At 71.4% G+C, this 13,414-nt stretch overlaps 3 protein-coding genes across 4 annotated transcripts in view; 2 read left to right on the top strand and 1 right to left on the bottom strand.

Moving 5' to 3' along the window:
* The window catches only part of ACP5 (acid phosphatase 5, tartrate resistant), a 6,310-nt gene extending 981 nt beyond the window's left edge, over window positions 1-5,329 (top strand). The window contains exons 2-5 of the mRNA XM_059833022.1: window positions 2,970-3,221; window positions 3,569-3,696; window positions 4,141-4,492; window positions 4,936-5,329. Of these exons, the coding sequence (XP_059689005.1) occupies window positions 2,970-3,221; window positions 3,569-3,696; window positions 4,141-4,492; window positions 4,936-5,172 (969 nt within the window). The 3' untranslated portion in view covers window positions 5,173-5,329. The remainder of the gene's footprint in view (window positions 1-2,969; window positions 3,222-3,568; window positions 3,697-4,140; window positions 4,493-4,935) is intronic.
* A 435-nt stretch (window positions 5,330-5,764) lies between these two features.
* ELOF1 (elongation factor 1) lies at window positions 5,765-6,925 on the top strand. Its single transcript, XM_059833090.1, has 4 exons — window positions 5,765-5,784; window positions 6,027-6,144; window positions 6,280-6,350; window positions 6,440-6,925. The coding sequence occupies exons 2-4, from the start codon at window positions 6,029-6,031 to the stop codon at window positions 6,502-6,504; spliced, it is 252 nt and encodes an 83-aa protein (XP_059689073.1). The 5' UTR covers window positions 5,765-5,784; window positions 6,027-6,028; the 3' UTR covers window positions 6,505-6,925.
* Window positions 6,926-7,760: 835 nt separating this feature from the next.
* CNN1 (calponin 1) lies at window positions 7,761-11,349 on the bottom strand. Of its 2 annotated transcripts, none has more exons than XM_059833067.1 (7): window positions 11,212-11,349; window positions 9,985-10,106; window positions 9,629-9,695; window positions 9,365-9,502; window positions 8,956-9,066; window positions 8,563-8,709; window positions 7,761-8,031 (listed from the first exon to the last, which is right to left on the bottom strand). In XM_059833067.1, exons 1-7 carry the CDS (start codon window positions 11,272-11,274, stop codon window positions 7,804-7,806), a joined length of 876 nt encoding a protein of 291 aa, XP_059689050.1. In that variant the 5' UTR covers window positions 11,275-11,349; the 3' UTR covers window positions 7,761-7,803. The 2 variants fall into 2 exon arrangements, with proteins under 2 accessions (XP_059689050.1, XP_059689051.1); XM_059833068.1 differs by lacking the exon at window positions 11,212-11,349 and adding an exon at window positions 10,470-10,487.
* Between the last annotated feature and the right edge of the window lie 2,065 nt (window positions 11,350-13,414).

The following is a 13,414-nucleotide window of genomic DNA, read 5'->3' as shown; positions in this document are numbered from 1 at the left end:
TCCTCGGGGTCAAACCTTCCATTCTGGGGTCAAACCCCCCCTTTTCGGGTCGTGTGTCCCCCCCAGCTCTCCAAGTGCTTTTTTGGGGAACCCCCCAATATTCCCTGATTTTGCCCATCAGGCCCCCCCCCCCCGGCAATTTTGTGTTTTTTTATTATCGTTTTTGGGTAGTTTTGCTCCGGCCCCGCGTTCCAGGGGTCACCGGGGGCCCCAATTCCCAACATGGGGCCCATGACCTGGGGGGGCAGCTGGGGGGGGGGGGGGGATTTGGGGGCATTTTGCTCATTTTTGGGTTTTCTGCACCTTTGGCTGATTTCGGTGTCGGGGGGACAGGATGGGGCTCCCCCCACCCCGGGCAGTTTGGGGGGGTCCAACACCCCCCCCCCCCCGGCCCCCGGGTTTTGGGGTCAGATGGACCAAAATTGCATTTGCCTTAGACCCCCCCGTGTGCCTTCCCCCCCAATGGGCCCCCCAAAATGGGGACAATCATTAGGGCCCCCGTTTTGGGGAACCCCACTCTGGGGTGAACCCCCTCTTTGTGACCCCCTCCTCCGGGTTTTTGGGACCCCCTGGGACCCCCACCAGCAGTGCCCCCCCGGGAAACAGGCCCCCCCCCAATTTTTGGGCTCCCCCCATTTTGGGGCCCCCGTTGGGGCCCCCCACCAGCAATGGGGCCCCCAACATTTGGGGACCCCCCACCAGCAATGGGCCCCTCCCCGGGCATTGGGACCCCCCCCCCCCCCCAGTTCTGGGTACCCCGATTTCGGGACCCCCCTCCCCCACCCCAAGCCCTGGGTGGGGGGTGCGATGTTGGGGGGCGTCGCTCTCGGGGGGCCCCCCACACACACACACCAGCGTTGCACATTCGGGGACCCCCAGGTCGCCCCTCACCCCCGCACGTGGTAGTGACGTCATTTCCCGTTGGGGTGGGTCGGCCCCTCCCCCCACACCGAGGAGAAAAGGAAAAAAAACCCCAAAGGCGCCGCCCGCGAGCGGAAGGAGGAAAATTCCGCGGAAAAGGGGCAAAAAGACAAAAAAAGGAAATAAAGTGTCGTACCCGCCCCGCCCCGCCTCGGCCCCGGGGGGATGGGGGGGTCCCGGGGGGGGGGCTGCATCCCCGGCGGCAGCCGCGGCTCCCGGACGGTCCCCACGGCAACGGGGCGCCGCGGGGATGGGTTCCCCATAGCGACCGTACCCACGGCGACGGGGTCCCCCGTGGGGCGGGCGGGGGGGGCCGGGTCCTCCGCGCGGGGGGTGGGGCAGCAGAGCTCCGTCCCCCTCCCGGAACGGGGGGGGGGGGGGGGGGGCGGGCGCGGACAGCCCGGGGGGGGCCCCCTCCCCGGCCGGGGCAGCCCCGAAACCGGCCGAGTTCTCCCCATTCCGCGCGGGGGCCGGGGGGGGCGGGAGCGACCCGCGTGTCCGGGTCCCTCCCCCGCCGCTTTCAGCGGCAAAGGGCGGTGCCCCCCCACCCCCCGCTCGGGGGGGCGTCCGGGCCCCTGCCCCCCCCCCCCCCGCCACGCGCGGGGCCTCGCTGCCCCTCCCGGAGCTGGAGAGGACCCGCGTGTCCGGGCCCCCCCCCGACCCCCCCCCCCCAAGAGCCGCAGGCGTGCGGGACCCCGCCCGGCCGGTGAGACGCGGAACTGGGCAGACTGGTGGGACTGGGGGGCCTTCGAGCTCGGGGGGGGGGCCGGCCCCTTGGGGCCCCCGGGGCCGAAGGCCGGAGCTTGGGGTGGGCCCCCCCCCGCCCAGTAAGGCGATCAGGCGTTCGGCTGCCCCCCCCCCCCCCCCGCTGCACGTGGCCTCATTGGAAAACGCGGGGGGGGGGGGGGGGGGGGGCGCTCCCGGACGCCGGGGTCCTCCCCGGGGGGGCACCCTCGGACATCTGGGTCCCGGGGGGGCCTGTCGGGGGGGGCACTCCCGGACGCCGGGGTCCCGCATTAGCCGCGACGTGGCCGCGGCTCGCGCGGATTTGGGGCATTCCGGGGATTTCTGGCGGAGGCCGGGACTGACCCCCCCTCGGGCCCCCCAGTGCCCCCAGTGCTCCCAGTGCCCCGCGGCCCGGCCCCACCCGCGGCGGCCCCGTGTCACCGCGAGGCGTCAGGTGACGCCGGGGCCGGGGGGGGGCACCGGGCGGCGCGACCCCACTTCCCCTTTTGGGCACATAAAGCGCCGGAGGGGACACGGGAGGGGGCACGCGAGGGGACACGAGGGTGAGTGGCCCCCGGCCCGCGGGGTCCTGCCCGGGCAACCCATGGCGGGGGGGCGGCCCGGGCGCCCTTTCCGTGCTGGGGGGAGCAGGGCTGCGCCGGATGCCTGGGTCCCCGTTCTGCCCTGGGCGGGGGCCGTGGTGCTGGGGACCCCCACCGGGCACCTGGGTCCCTTGGGCGGGGACCGGGGCCCCCCAGACATCTGGGTCCCATGGGTGGGGGATGGGCCCCCTGGGTCCCCCGGGTGGGGACCAGGACCCCCCAGGTGCCTGCGTCCCATGGGTGGGGACTGGGACCCCCCAGACATCTGGGTCCCATGGGTGGGGGACAGGGCCCCTGGGACTCCCCCCCGGACACCTGGGTCCCCTGGGTGGGGACCAGGACCCCCCAGGTGCCTGCGTCCCATGGGTGGGGACTGGGACCCCCCAGACATCTGGGTCCCATGGGTGGGGGACGGGGCCCCTGGGACCTCCCCCCCGGACACCTGGGTCCCCTGGGTGGGGACCAGGACCCCCCAGGTGCCTGCGTCCCATGGGTGGGGACTGGGACCCCCCAGACATCTGGGTCCCATGGGTGGGGGACGGGGCCCCTGGGACCTCCCCCCCGGACACCTGGGTCCCCTGGGTGGGGACCGGGACCCCCCAGACGCCTGCGTCCCATGGGTGGGGACTGGGACCCCCCAGACACCTGGGTCCCATGGGTGGGGGACGGGGCCCCCCGGGACCCCCCCGAATGCTTTGGTCCTATGGGCACTGTCTGCAGATGCTGGCGCTGCTGTGGATGACGGTGGTGGTGACGGTGGCGGCCAGGGGGGGCCCTGAGGGGGTGGTGCAGTTCCTGGCGGTGGGTGACTGGGGGGGGGTCCCTGACCCCCCTTTCGCCACCCCCCGCGAGGTGGCCACGGCAGCGGCCATGGGACGCGCGGCCACCAACCTCGGTGCTGACTTCGTCCTCGCCCTTGGGGACAACTTCTACTACGAGGGGGTGCGGGATGAGTGGGACCCCCGTTTCCAGGTACGGCTCCATGTCTCCAGGGTGGGGGCACTCTGAAATGCTAGGGGGGGGCACGGGGGGCATCTCTAGGGAGGGGGCTGTGGTGGGGGGATCCCAAAATCTGTATGGGGGCACCCCTGTCTCGGCAGGGGGGCAAAATTTCAGGGGGGACCCCGGTACCTTTCTGAGGGGAACCTGAATGTCCCCAGGGGGGTTGTGGGGAGCCTGGCTGGGCACACCGTGCTCAGCTCCCTCTGTCCCCACATGTCCCCATCCCATGTCCCCATGTCTCTCTCTGTCCCCTGCTCCCCCTGTCCCCCCTGTTTCTCCCCCCATCCCCTCGGGCCCACACCGTGTCACCCCGGCAGGAGACCTTCGAGCGCGTTTTCACGGGCCCGGGGCTGCGGGAGCTGCCCTGGTTCGTGCTGGCCGGGAACCACGACCATGCTGGGAATGTCACCGCGCAGCTGGCGTACAGCCACCACTCCCCCCGATGGTAGGGACCCCCCGGGACAGCCAGGACCCCTGTGCAGCTGCTGTTCCCTGGCATAGCCACCTGCCCCTGTCCCCAGGGTGTCCCCAAGCCCCCCATGTCCCACGGGCACTTCCCACATTACTACTACAGCCTGTGCCTGGTGTTGGGGTGTCCCCAGGCTGTCCCCAAGTCCCTCCAGGTTGTCCCCACGGTGTCCCCAAGCCCCCTATGTCCCACAGGCACTTCCCACATTACTACTACAGCCTCTGCCTGGTGCTGGGGTGTCCCCAGGCTGTCCCCAAGTTGCTCCGGGGTGTCCCCATGGTATCCCCAAGACCCCCATGTCCCGCAGGCACATCCCTCATTACTACTACAGGCTGTGCCTGGTGCTGGGGTGTCTGCAGGCTGTCCCCAAGTCCCCCTGGGGTGTCCCCACGGTATCCCCAAGACCCCCATGTCCCGCAGGCACTTCCCACACTACTACTACAGTCTGCGCCTCTCCCTGCCGGGCACCAACACCTCGGCCCGGCTGCTGGTGCTGGACACGGTGCTGCTCTGCGGTGGCGGGGACGACTTTGGGGCAGAAAGTGCCCCGAGGGGCCCCCGGGACGCGGGAGCAGCAGCAGCGCAGCTGGCCTGGCTGCGGGGACGCCTGGCTGCTGCGCGCCACGACCGCTACGTGCTGGTGGCTGGACACTACCCGGTGTGGTCGGTGGCCGAGCACGGCCCCACTGCCTGCCTGGTGCAGCTGTTGCGGCCACTGCTGCGGCAACACCGCGTCACCGCCTACCTCTGCGGCCACGACCATAACCTGCAGGTGAGCCCAGGGACCTCAGCCTCTGGGGAACCCCTCAGACCCCTCCATGGGACTCTGGTGTCCAGGGACCCCTGAAAACCTGACATGGGACCCCGGTGTCTGGGGGGCACCCCCCGACCCCCCTAATGGGACCCTGGCATCCGAAGAACCCCCCAGACCCCCCCCCATGGGACCCTGGCATCCAGGGGACCTCTAGACTCCCTCGCCGGACCCCCCTCTGACCCCAAGGCATCACTGTCCCCGTGACACCCCAGACCCCCAGTTTCTGGAGCCGGGGTGGGCAAGGACCCAGGCATCCGGGGCAGGGTGGGGGCCGGGGGACCAGAGCCCCAACGCCCATCCCTGCCCCCCCAGTCCCTGGGGGGGGGGGTGGGCAGGGTCCTGGTGCCTGGGGCAGGGACCCAGGCATCCAGACCCCTGACCCCCCACCTTTGCCCCCCCAGTTCCTGGAGGAGGGGGGTGTGGGCTACGTGGTGAGTGGCGCCGGCAACTTTGTGGAGGGGTCCCAGCACCACAGGGGGGCCGTGCCCCCCGGCTCCCTCCGCTTCTTCTTTGGGGCGCCCGCATCCCCCGGTGGCTTCGCCCACGTGCGCCTGGATGCCCATGCGGCCACCATCACCTTCCTGGAGGCCACTGGCCGTGTCCTCTACCGCGTGGCCCTGCCCCCCCGTGACCTGTGACCCCTGCGGCGCCAGGACCCTGAAGGACCCCAGGACCTACGACTGCGGGGGGCACCCCGTGGCACCCCTCGGCCCCCTGGCACAGGGGGACCCCCGTCACGGACCTCTTGTGTCCCCAGGCCACGTGGGACCCCGTGGGGGGCAGCCAGGAGGACCACCCCCCGCCCCCTCGGTGCTGGGGGACCCCGTGGGGGCACAGGGTGGGACCTCCTGTGACCCTTGACCTGGGGTACAGAGGGCTGGACCCCCGTGACCCCTGACCTCGGGGACCCCCAACCCGGACCCCCGCGGGTCCCCAGTGCCCCCCCCCAATAAAGGGCTTTGGACGGAGGCGCTGCCCCGGAGATGTCGCGGTCGATCGCCCCGAAACAGCCGCGTTCCGCCTCAGAGCGCGGGGACGGGGGCGGACGGGGCAACCCTCGGGCCACGTGGTGGCAGCGACGACCCGGCCCTGCCCCCGCTGCCGATTGGCTGGCGCCGCGCCAATCGGCGCAGGGCGGGCGGAAGCGGCGCCGGGCGGGGGCGGGGCCGGGGCCGCTTCCGGGTCGCCGCGGCGGAAGCGCCGGTCGCCGGGGGAAACGCGGCGGGAGCGGAGCGGAGCGGGACGGGGCGGTAGGTGGGGCGAGGGGGGTACAGCCGGGGGGTGCGGGGGCGGGCGGGCAGCAGCCGCGGGGGGCCTGGCGCTCCCGGGGGCCGGAGGGTGCCGGGGGGTCCCGGGAGGTCGAGCTCGCCCCTCTCGTGGCCCGTTGCAGCTCGGGGACGCGCCCGCGGGGGCTCCTGGACGCCGGGCCCCGGGAGGGGCTGCGTCCACCCGGGCCCCCGGCCGGTGACGGGGTCCGTGGCTCTTCCCGCAGCCATGGGGCGCCGCAAGTCCAAGCGGAAGCCGCCGCCCAAGAAGAAGGTGACGGGGACGCTGGAGACGCAGTTCACCTGCCCCTTCTGCAACCACGAGAAGTCCTGCGACGTCAAGATGTGAGCGGGGGGGTGGGAGGGGAGAAGGGCGCGGGCGGGGACGCGGCCCTGGGGGGGGCCCGGGCGGGGGGACGCGGCTGGGAGCGGGTCACGGCCCAGGGCCGCCCGTAGCAGCCTGTCCCCTGCTGCCCTCAGGGACCGCGCCCGCAACACGGGGGTGATCTCCTGCACCGTCTGCCTGGAGGAGTTCCAGACGCCCATCACCTGTATCCTTACCGGGAACCCCCATCCCCCCCGACCCCCCTGGATCCCCCCCTGTGCCTCCCTGTTAGTGCCTTAACATCCCCCCTCCGAGACCTGTCGGAGCCGGTGGACGTCTACAGCGACTGGATCGACGCCTGCGAAGCTGCCAACCAGTAGCGGCTGGGGCAGCCCCTGCCCGCAGCACAACCCCAGATGCCTGGGGGGGTGGCGGGTCTCACGTCCCTGGCCTGAGACCCGAGGGGGGGTCACGTCCCTGCCGCCCCTTCGTGGCATTTTCGTTACGTTTTCTACCTTTCTGTACCTGGGCACAGGGACTCCAGCTCACGCAGAGACCCAGGACATGTCCCCCGCCTCCGGGAATGGGACCCCTGCTCTCGGGGCGAGTCTGGGGGAGGGTGCTTGCCTGGCCCCGCTGGGACTTGTCCCCGTCCCAGGTGCTTAATTGCCACTCACCAGCGAGCTGCAGGGACTGCACAGGAGCGAGGCTGCAGAGACACGGGGACAGGGGCCGGGCACACAGGCGACGTGTTTCGGCAGAGCCGCCCTTGAATAAATGCCCTCGTGGGGCTGGGCCGGGGCTCCGTGTCCTTGTTGCTGGTGGCACCACGGCGAGGGGCACGGGGATGCGTGGGGTCTGTGGGGTCATGCAGGGACACGTGGAGATGGCCCCGTGGGGTCTGCAGGGATGGTTGCGCCTGCAGGGGACCAGGCAATGCCAAGGCCCTAACGAGGTTCAGTGGTGCTAACGAATCTCCTCTGGTTTCACAGCTATGCTGGGATAAATTGTCGTCACGGGTGCCTGTGTGGGTCGGAGGGGCTGGGGCCAGGCGTTTCAGGGGCTCTGCAGGGGCTCACCTCAGGCTCGGCACCGGCCCGATGTGGGGAACCTGGGTGTCCAGGGTCACCCCTGTCCCCCTTATGCTGCCCTCGGGCTGTTCAGCTGCCGAAACATCCCCTCTGTGCCACCGTGTGTCCCCCTGTGCTCCCCCCCCGTGCCGCCTCTATGTCTTGGTGTCTCTGTCCCTGTTCCCCTTCAATGTCCCCCCGTGTGCCTCAGTGTCCCCCCATCCCTGTCCCATCTCCACACCTCGTTGCCCCCCACCCCAACCTCGTTCTGTCCCTCCCTGCCTTGTGTCTCCCCTGGCCCCGTGCCTCCCTGTCCCCTGTAGTCCCTCTGCCTTGTTCTCCCCATGCCTCGTTGTCCCCTGTCTTGCTGTTGTGCCTCATTGTCCCCCGTGCTGGTGCCTGTGGAGGCAGCTGGTTTGCGTGTGGGTTTTATTGTGCCTCGGTGGCTTCACACGGGGGAAGGGGGGGGCAGTGGTGGGGCCGAGCCCCCCCTGGGCCGAGCCCCCCCGGCCCAGCCAGCCCTGCGGGGCCAGGGGCGCGGTGAGGCCGGTGCGGTGCGTCCCTGCCGCGGGGCAGGGCAGTGCGGTGCAAGCAGCCACGGGCCGGCAGCTACTGGGAGTTGTAGAAGCCGTCGAGGCCATCCTCGCCCAGCAGCTCGGGGCCGCCGCAGTACTTGGGGTCGTAGACCTGCCGCGGCAGCCCGTACACCGTCATGCCCTGCTGCGAGGCGCCCTTGTTGCTGCCCATCTGCAGCCCGATGGTCAGCGTGTCGCAGCGCTCCATGCCCAGTGCCGGCTCGAAGATCTGCCGCTTCGTCCCTGGTGCCGTCATCCCCGCCTGGGCAGGGGTAGCGCTGGGGGTGGCAGCCTTGGCCTCCCCAGGGGTCCCCCGTCTCCCCATGGGACTGGGGGGGGGTCCCCTGTCCTCCCCAGAGGGACCCTGGGCCTCCTCCAAGGGTCCCTCAGCCTCCCTGTGGGTCTGGGGGGGGTGTGTCCCTGTCCTCTCCAGGGGACCAGAGGGCATCCCTTGTCCTCCCCAGAAGGGTCCTTCATCCTCCCCAGGTGTCCCTCAGCCTCCTCAGGGGCCCACATATCAAGATGTCAGCAGCGCTGGGGACCCCCCGCTGCCCGTGGGGTCTCCCTGACCCCTTCCCTCCAGTGCCATGTTCCCAAGTTCCTTGACCTGGCTGACCCAGGACACTGTGGTCCCCTGGGGACATCAGTGTCCCTGTGTCCCCATACCTGGCTGGCCCAACACAGTGGGGTCCCTGCAGGGATGGCAGTGTCCACATTCCCCCCTCCACACCCCCCCCCCTGCCCCAACTGGTGCCCTTGATGCCCCTGGGGACAGCACTCCCCCCGTCCCCACCTGGCTGGCGCCCTTGTTGGTGCCCATCTGGAGGCTGATGGTGGCCTGGTCCAGGGGCTGGTCCGTCCCCAGCTTAGGATCGTAGAGGTGCCGCCGTGTCCCATACGCCGTCATGCCCTGCTGGCTGGCGAACTTGTTGGTGCCCATCTGGGGATGGGGGAGAGAGGGTCACAGGCGAGGACACGGACGGTGTACCTGATGGCACTGACCAGCCCCAAGACACCGGGACTCCCGCCACCCCCCCCCCATCCACAGCAAAAGCCCGTGTTCCCAAGAGACCCCCCTGGGCACCCCGTGTACCACAACGTCCCCCGGAATCCCCCATGCACCCCGCCATCTGCCTGTGCACCCCCATGGCCTTGTGCCCCCCCCCGCCGTGTGTCCACGTGGCACCTGGAGGCCGATGATGTTCCTGCCCTCACGCAGCTTCTCTGGGTGGAAGCGCCGCTGCTGCTTCTCCGCATACTTCACGCCCAAACCGACATTGTTCCCCTTCGTCTTGGCCTGCGCAAGACCCTGGAGCTCAGGGTGTGCACAGGCCCTCACTCCACCGGAGCCCCCAGACCCACATTTATCCCCAGTTCCCCTGGGACTGCCCCCAAAGTCCCCCAGGCCCCATCCCCCTCAGGCCTCCTGCGATCCCAGACATCCCCAGGGCTCCCCCAAGCCCCCAGCTTTGCCCTGTTTGGCCCCATCACCCAGCAGGACCCGTGTGTGGTTGGTGTCCTCCCAGGGGACACAGGGAGCAGCCAGAGCCCCCCAGCCACCCTCCAAGGACCCCATCCTGCCCCAGGGGGGTCACCTGGCTGGCGAGGGCGATGAGGGTGGACTGGACCTGCGTGTGGTTGGTGTTCTCGAAGAGGTCGTTGGCCTCGAAGATGTCGTGGGGCTTCACCCCGTAGCGCGTGATGGCCCGCAGGAAGTTCCCGATGTTCTCCAGCTGCGCACAGGTCAGCTCAGAGCCTGGACCCCTGGCCCATCCTCGGGACCCTGGCTCCCTGCAGTCCCCCAAGCCCCCCCGTGGGCCCCCCAAGCCCTGATGCACCCCCATTCGGGGCACCCTCACCTTGTGCCAGTTCTGGACGGGTTCATTCACCTTCTGCACGGAGCCGGGCTGCAGCTTGTTGATGAGCCTGGGGGGAGGGGGCCAGGGTCAGGGTAGGGGTCAAGGTCAGGAGTGGAGCAGGGGTCAGCCCTCACTGGTCAGGGTCAACCCAGGTGAGGTCAGCGGGGGTGCGAGGGATGGGGTCAAGGTTGAGGTCTGGGGTCAAGACTGGTCTGAGTTCCCAGAGGATGACCCCAGAGGCGAGGCAGGGTCAGGGATCAGGGGTGGGCCGTGCTCCCAAAGGACAGCCCAGTCCCCGAGCCAGGGTAGGGTTGGGGTCAGGGGTCTGGTCATTGGTCAGAGGTCAGGGGTCGTACTCGCAGAGGATAACACCGTCCTTGAGTCCCTCCATGAAGCTGTCCCCGATGCGGCGGCCGGTGGTCCCCTCGATCCAGGCGCGCAGCTCCCGCTCCCGCTGCGGGTCGTACTTCTGCGCCAGCTGGGGACGGGGGACACCGTCAGCAAGACATGAGGACACCGGGGACATGGGGGACACTATCGGGGGACACCATCAGCAGGATGAGGGTAGACGGGGGACACAGGGACACTGTCAGGGGGACATGTCGGGCACCATCAGGAGGACACAGGAGGGGATGGGGGGCTGAGCAGGGGGCAGGGGAGATGTGGGGGGACGGGGGGGGGGGGTCAGGCCAGGGGTGACACACGAGCTCAGCCCCCCCACCGCGGAGGGGGGCAGAACAGCTCCGGATGCCCGGTCCCCCCCGGTGCCGGGGGTGGGGGGGGGACAGTAGGGAGACGGGGGGGGGGGGGGGGCGTGCCGGGGGGGGGTGTGTGTGTCTACCCCCGCAAAGCAGGGAGGGCCCAGGCGTCCAGGGCCCCCCACCTGCCCCGCCCCCCCGGCAGGACCCAGGCGTCCGGGCCCGCCGAACCTTTGCCCATATATAGCCCCGGGCCGCGGCCGCCCGCCCGCCGCGCTCCGACGCCTTATAAGGGCGCGCGGCGGGGCCGGGGGCGGCGGGGCCCCCCCCGGGCCACCCAGGGCCCCCCGGGTTAACCCTTCCCGCGCCGCTCCCCGCAGGCGGCGGCGGCCGGAGGAACGGGGCGCCCCCCCCCCCACCTCCGCGGGGCGTCTGCAGGGGGAAACTGAGGCACGGCCGGGGGGGACACCCAGGCGTTCGGGTGCCGCCCCCCCAGCCCGGACACGGCGGCCACCCCGGCGCCCGGTGCCCGTCACCTCCCCGCCGGCGGAGGGGACCCGGGCTCCCCCGCCCGGGGCAGCACCAGGGACAGCGCCAGGTCCTGCCCCCGCCCCCCGCCCGCTCCGGCCGGGCCCTACCCCCCCCCCGGTCCGGTCCAGCCGGGCCCGGCCCGCCCCCCCCCCGGTCCGGTCCAGCCGGGCCCAGCCCCCCCGCCCCCGGTCCGGTCCGGTCCGATCCTGCCCCGCCTCTGGTCCGGTCCGGCCCGGCCGGGTCCTGTCCCCCCGCCCGGGTGGGGTTGGTCCTGCCCGGCCCGGTTCGGTTCGGTTCTGCCCGGCCCGGCCCGGCCCGATTCGGTTCGGTTCGGTTCGGTTCGGTTCCGCCCACCTTATTCTTCACCTCGGCCGACAGCCCGTAGGCCGGCCCGCGGTTGAAGTGCGCGTTGGACATGGGCTCGGTGCGGGAGGGTGCCGGTGGGTCGGCTCGGTTCGCCCCGGTCCAGGTCTGTCCCGGTTCGGCTCGGTCCGGTCCGGTCCGACTCGGCTCGGCTCGGCTCGGCTCGGCCCGGGTCGGTGCCGTCGGGTCGGGTCGGTTCCTCCCGGGTCGCTCGTCCCGGTCCCGACTCGGCACCGCCGCCACTTTTAAAAGTCGGCGGAGGGCGCGGAGCCCCCCCGGGCCGGGGCCGCCGCCAGCCAATCCGCGCCACCCGCCGCGCTGACGTCACCTCGGGGCGGGTGGTGGCGTCATTTTTTCCACATTTAGCGGGGGGATCCCGGGGGGGCGGGGGAGCCCCGGGCCGCCCCCCCCCATCCCTCCTCCCCGCTTCATCCCTTCCCCCGTCCCTGTGTCCATCCCTCAATCTGTCCATTGCTCCCTCTGTCCATTGCTCCTGTCCCTCTGTCCATCCCTCAATCTGTCCATTGCTCCCTCTGTCCATTGCTCCTGTCCCTCTGTCCATCCCTCAATCTGTCCATTGCTCCCTCTGTCCATTGCTCCTGTCCCTCTGTCCATCCCTCAATCTGTCCATTGCTCCCTCTGTCCATTGCTCCTGTCCCTCTGTCCATCCCTCCCTCTGTCCATCCCTCCCGTCCCTCTGTCCATCCCTCCTGTCCCTCTGTCCATCTCTCCCTCTGTCCATCCCTCCTGTCCCTCTGTCCATCCCTCCCTCTGTCCATCTCTCCCTCTGTCCATCCCTCCTGTCCCTCTGTCCATCTCTCCCTCTGTCCGTCCCTCCATTCCCCTACCCCTCGCCCGACCCCATGTCCCTCTGTCCCTACGCCTGTCCCTCTGTCCGTCCCTCCCTCTGTCTATCCCTCCTGTCCCTCTGCCCGTCCCTCCAGCCCCTAGCCCCCGCCCGCTCCCCTTGTCCCTCTGTCCCTACCCCTGTCCCTCTGTCCATCCCCCCCGGTCCCTCTGTCCATCTCTCCTGTCTCTCTGTCTGTCCCTCCATCCCCCTACCCCCCGCCCGACCCCCTTGTCCCTCTGTTCATCCCCCCGGTCCCTCTGTCCGTCCCTCCTGCCCCTCTGTCCGTCCCTCCTGCCCCTCTGTCCGTCCCTCTCTCTGCCCGTCCCTCCGTCCCTCTCTCCTGCCCCCTCCCCACGTTGTTGTCCCCGGACGCCCGCCCCCCCCCAGTCTCCTGCCCCCCCCCCCCCCCCCCGACTCCTCCTGGGCCCCCCCAGTCCCGGGGGGAGCGCTGGGGGCGGGGCGGGCCGGACGCCTGAGTCCTCCCGGTGCCGTCAGCGGATCGGACTCCGCCGGCCCCGGGGGGAGGGACGGTTCGTCACGGGCGGGGAATGCGCCCCCCCCGCCCCCGGGACCGCGGCCGGGGGACGCAGGCGTCCGGGGCCGCCCCCCCTCCCCCCCAGCCGGAGCTGCCGTTTCCATTTATAGCAGCCGTTGCAGCTCTGACGTCACCGTGCCCCGCGTGACATCACCGCGAGCCCCCGGCTCTGACGTCACCCAGCTGTGCCCAGGGCCACTGCTGTCCCCAGCCCTGACACCGTCGTGTATCCCCGGCTCTGACATCATCGTGCAACCCCGGCTCTGAACTCATCCGTGGGGCCCGCTCTGACGTCACGGGGAACCCCTTCGAGCCCCGCCCCCCGCGCCGCCAATCACCGCCCGGGCCCCGCCCCCAGGTGAGAGGCGCGCGGGGATTGGCTCTGCCACAGGCCCCGCCTCGTGACCCGGAAGCGCTAGCCGGCAGGGTCGGCGGCACATGGCGGCGCCCAGCGGCGCGACCCCGCGGGGGGACCCGGTGTCTGAGCGTGTCCTCTGACCTCCGGCCCGCCCGCGCCGACTCCGCGCTGAGCTTGGGGCGCCATGAGGCTGCACTGGGCCCGCGCGCTGCCCCGGGGGCTCTGGGGGGGCTGGGGAGCCCCGCAGGTGCGGGGCGGGGCGGGAGGAGGCGGCAGGAGATGGGGGGACACGAGGGGACACGGCGGCCGGGGGGGAAGGGGCAGGGGCCCGGACAGCACGAGGGACACGGGGAGGGGCGTGGGGATGGGGGGGGCAAGGGAAGGGGCCGGGACAGGGGACACAGTGGGAGATGGGGTTACACAGTGGGAGATGGGGGACGCAGGAGGCACG

This window comes from Gavia stellata, chromosome 38 (assembly GCF_030936135.1).
Source record: "Gavia stellata isolate bGavSte3 chromosome 38, bGavSte3.hap2, whole genome shotgun sequence".
NCBI lineage: Eukaryota > Metazoa > Chordata > Aves > Gaviiformes > Gaviidae > Gavia > Gavia stellata.
This window is presented reverse-complemented; position numbering and strand designations above follow the sequence as displayed.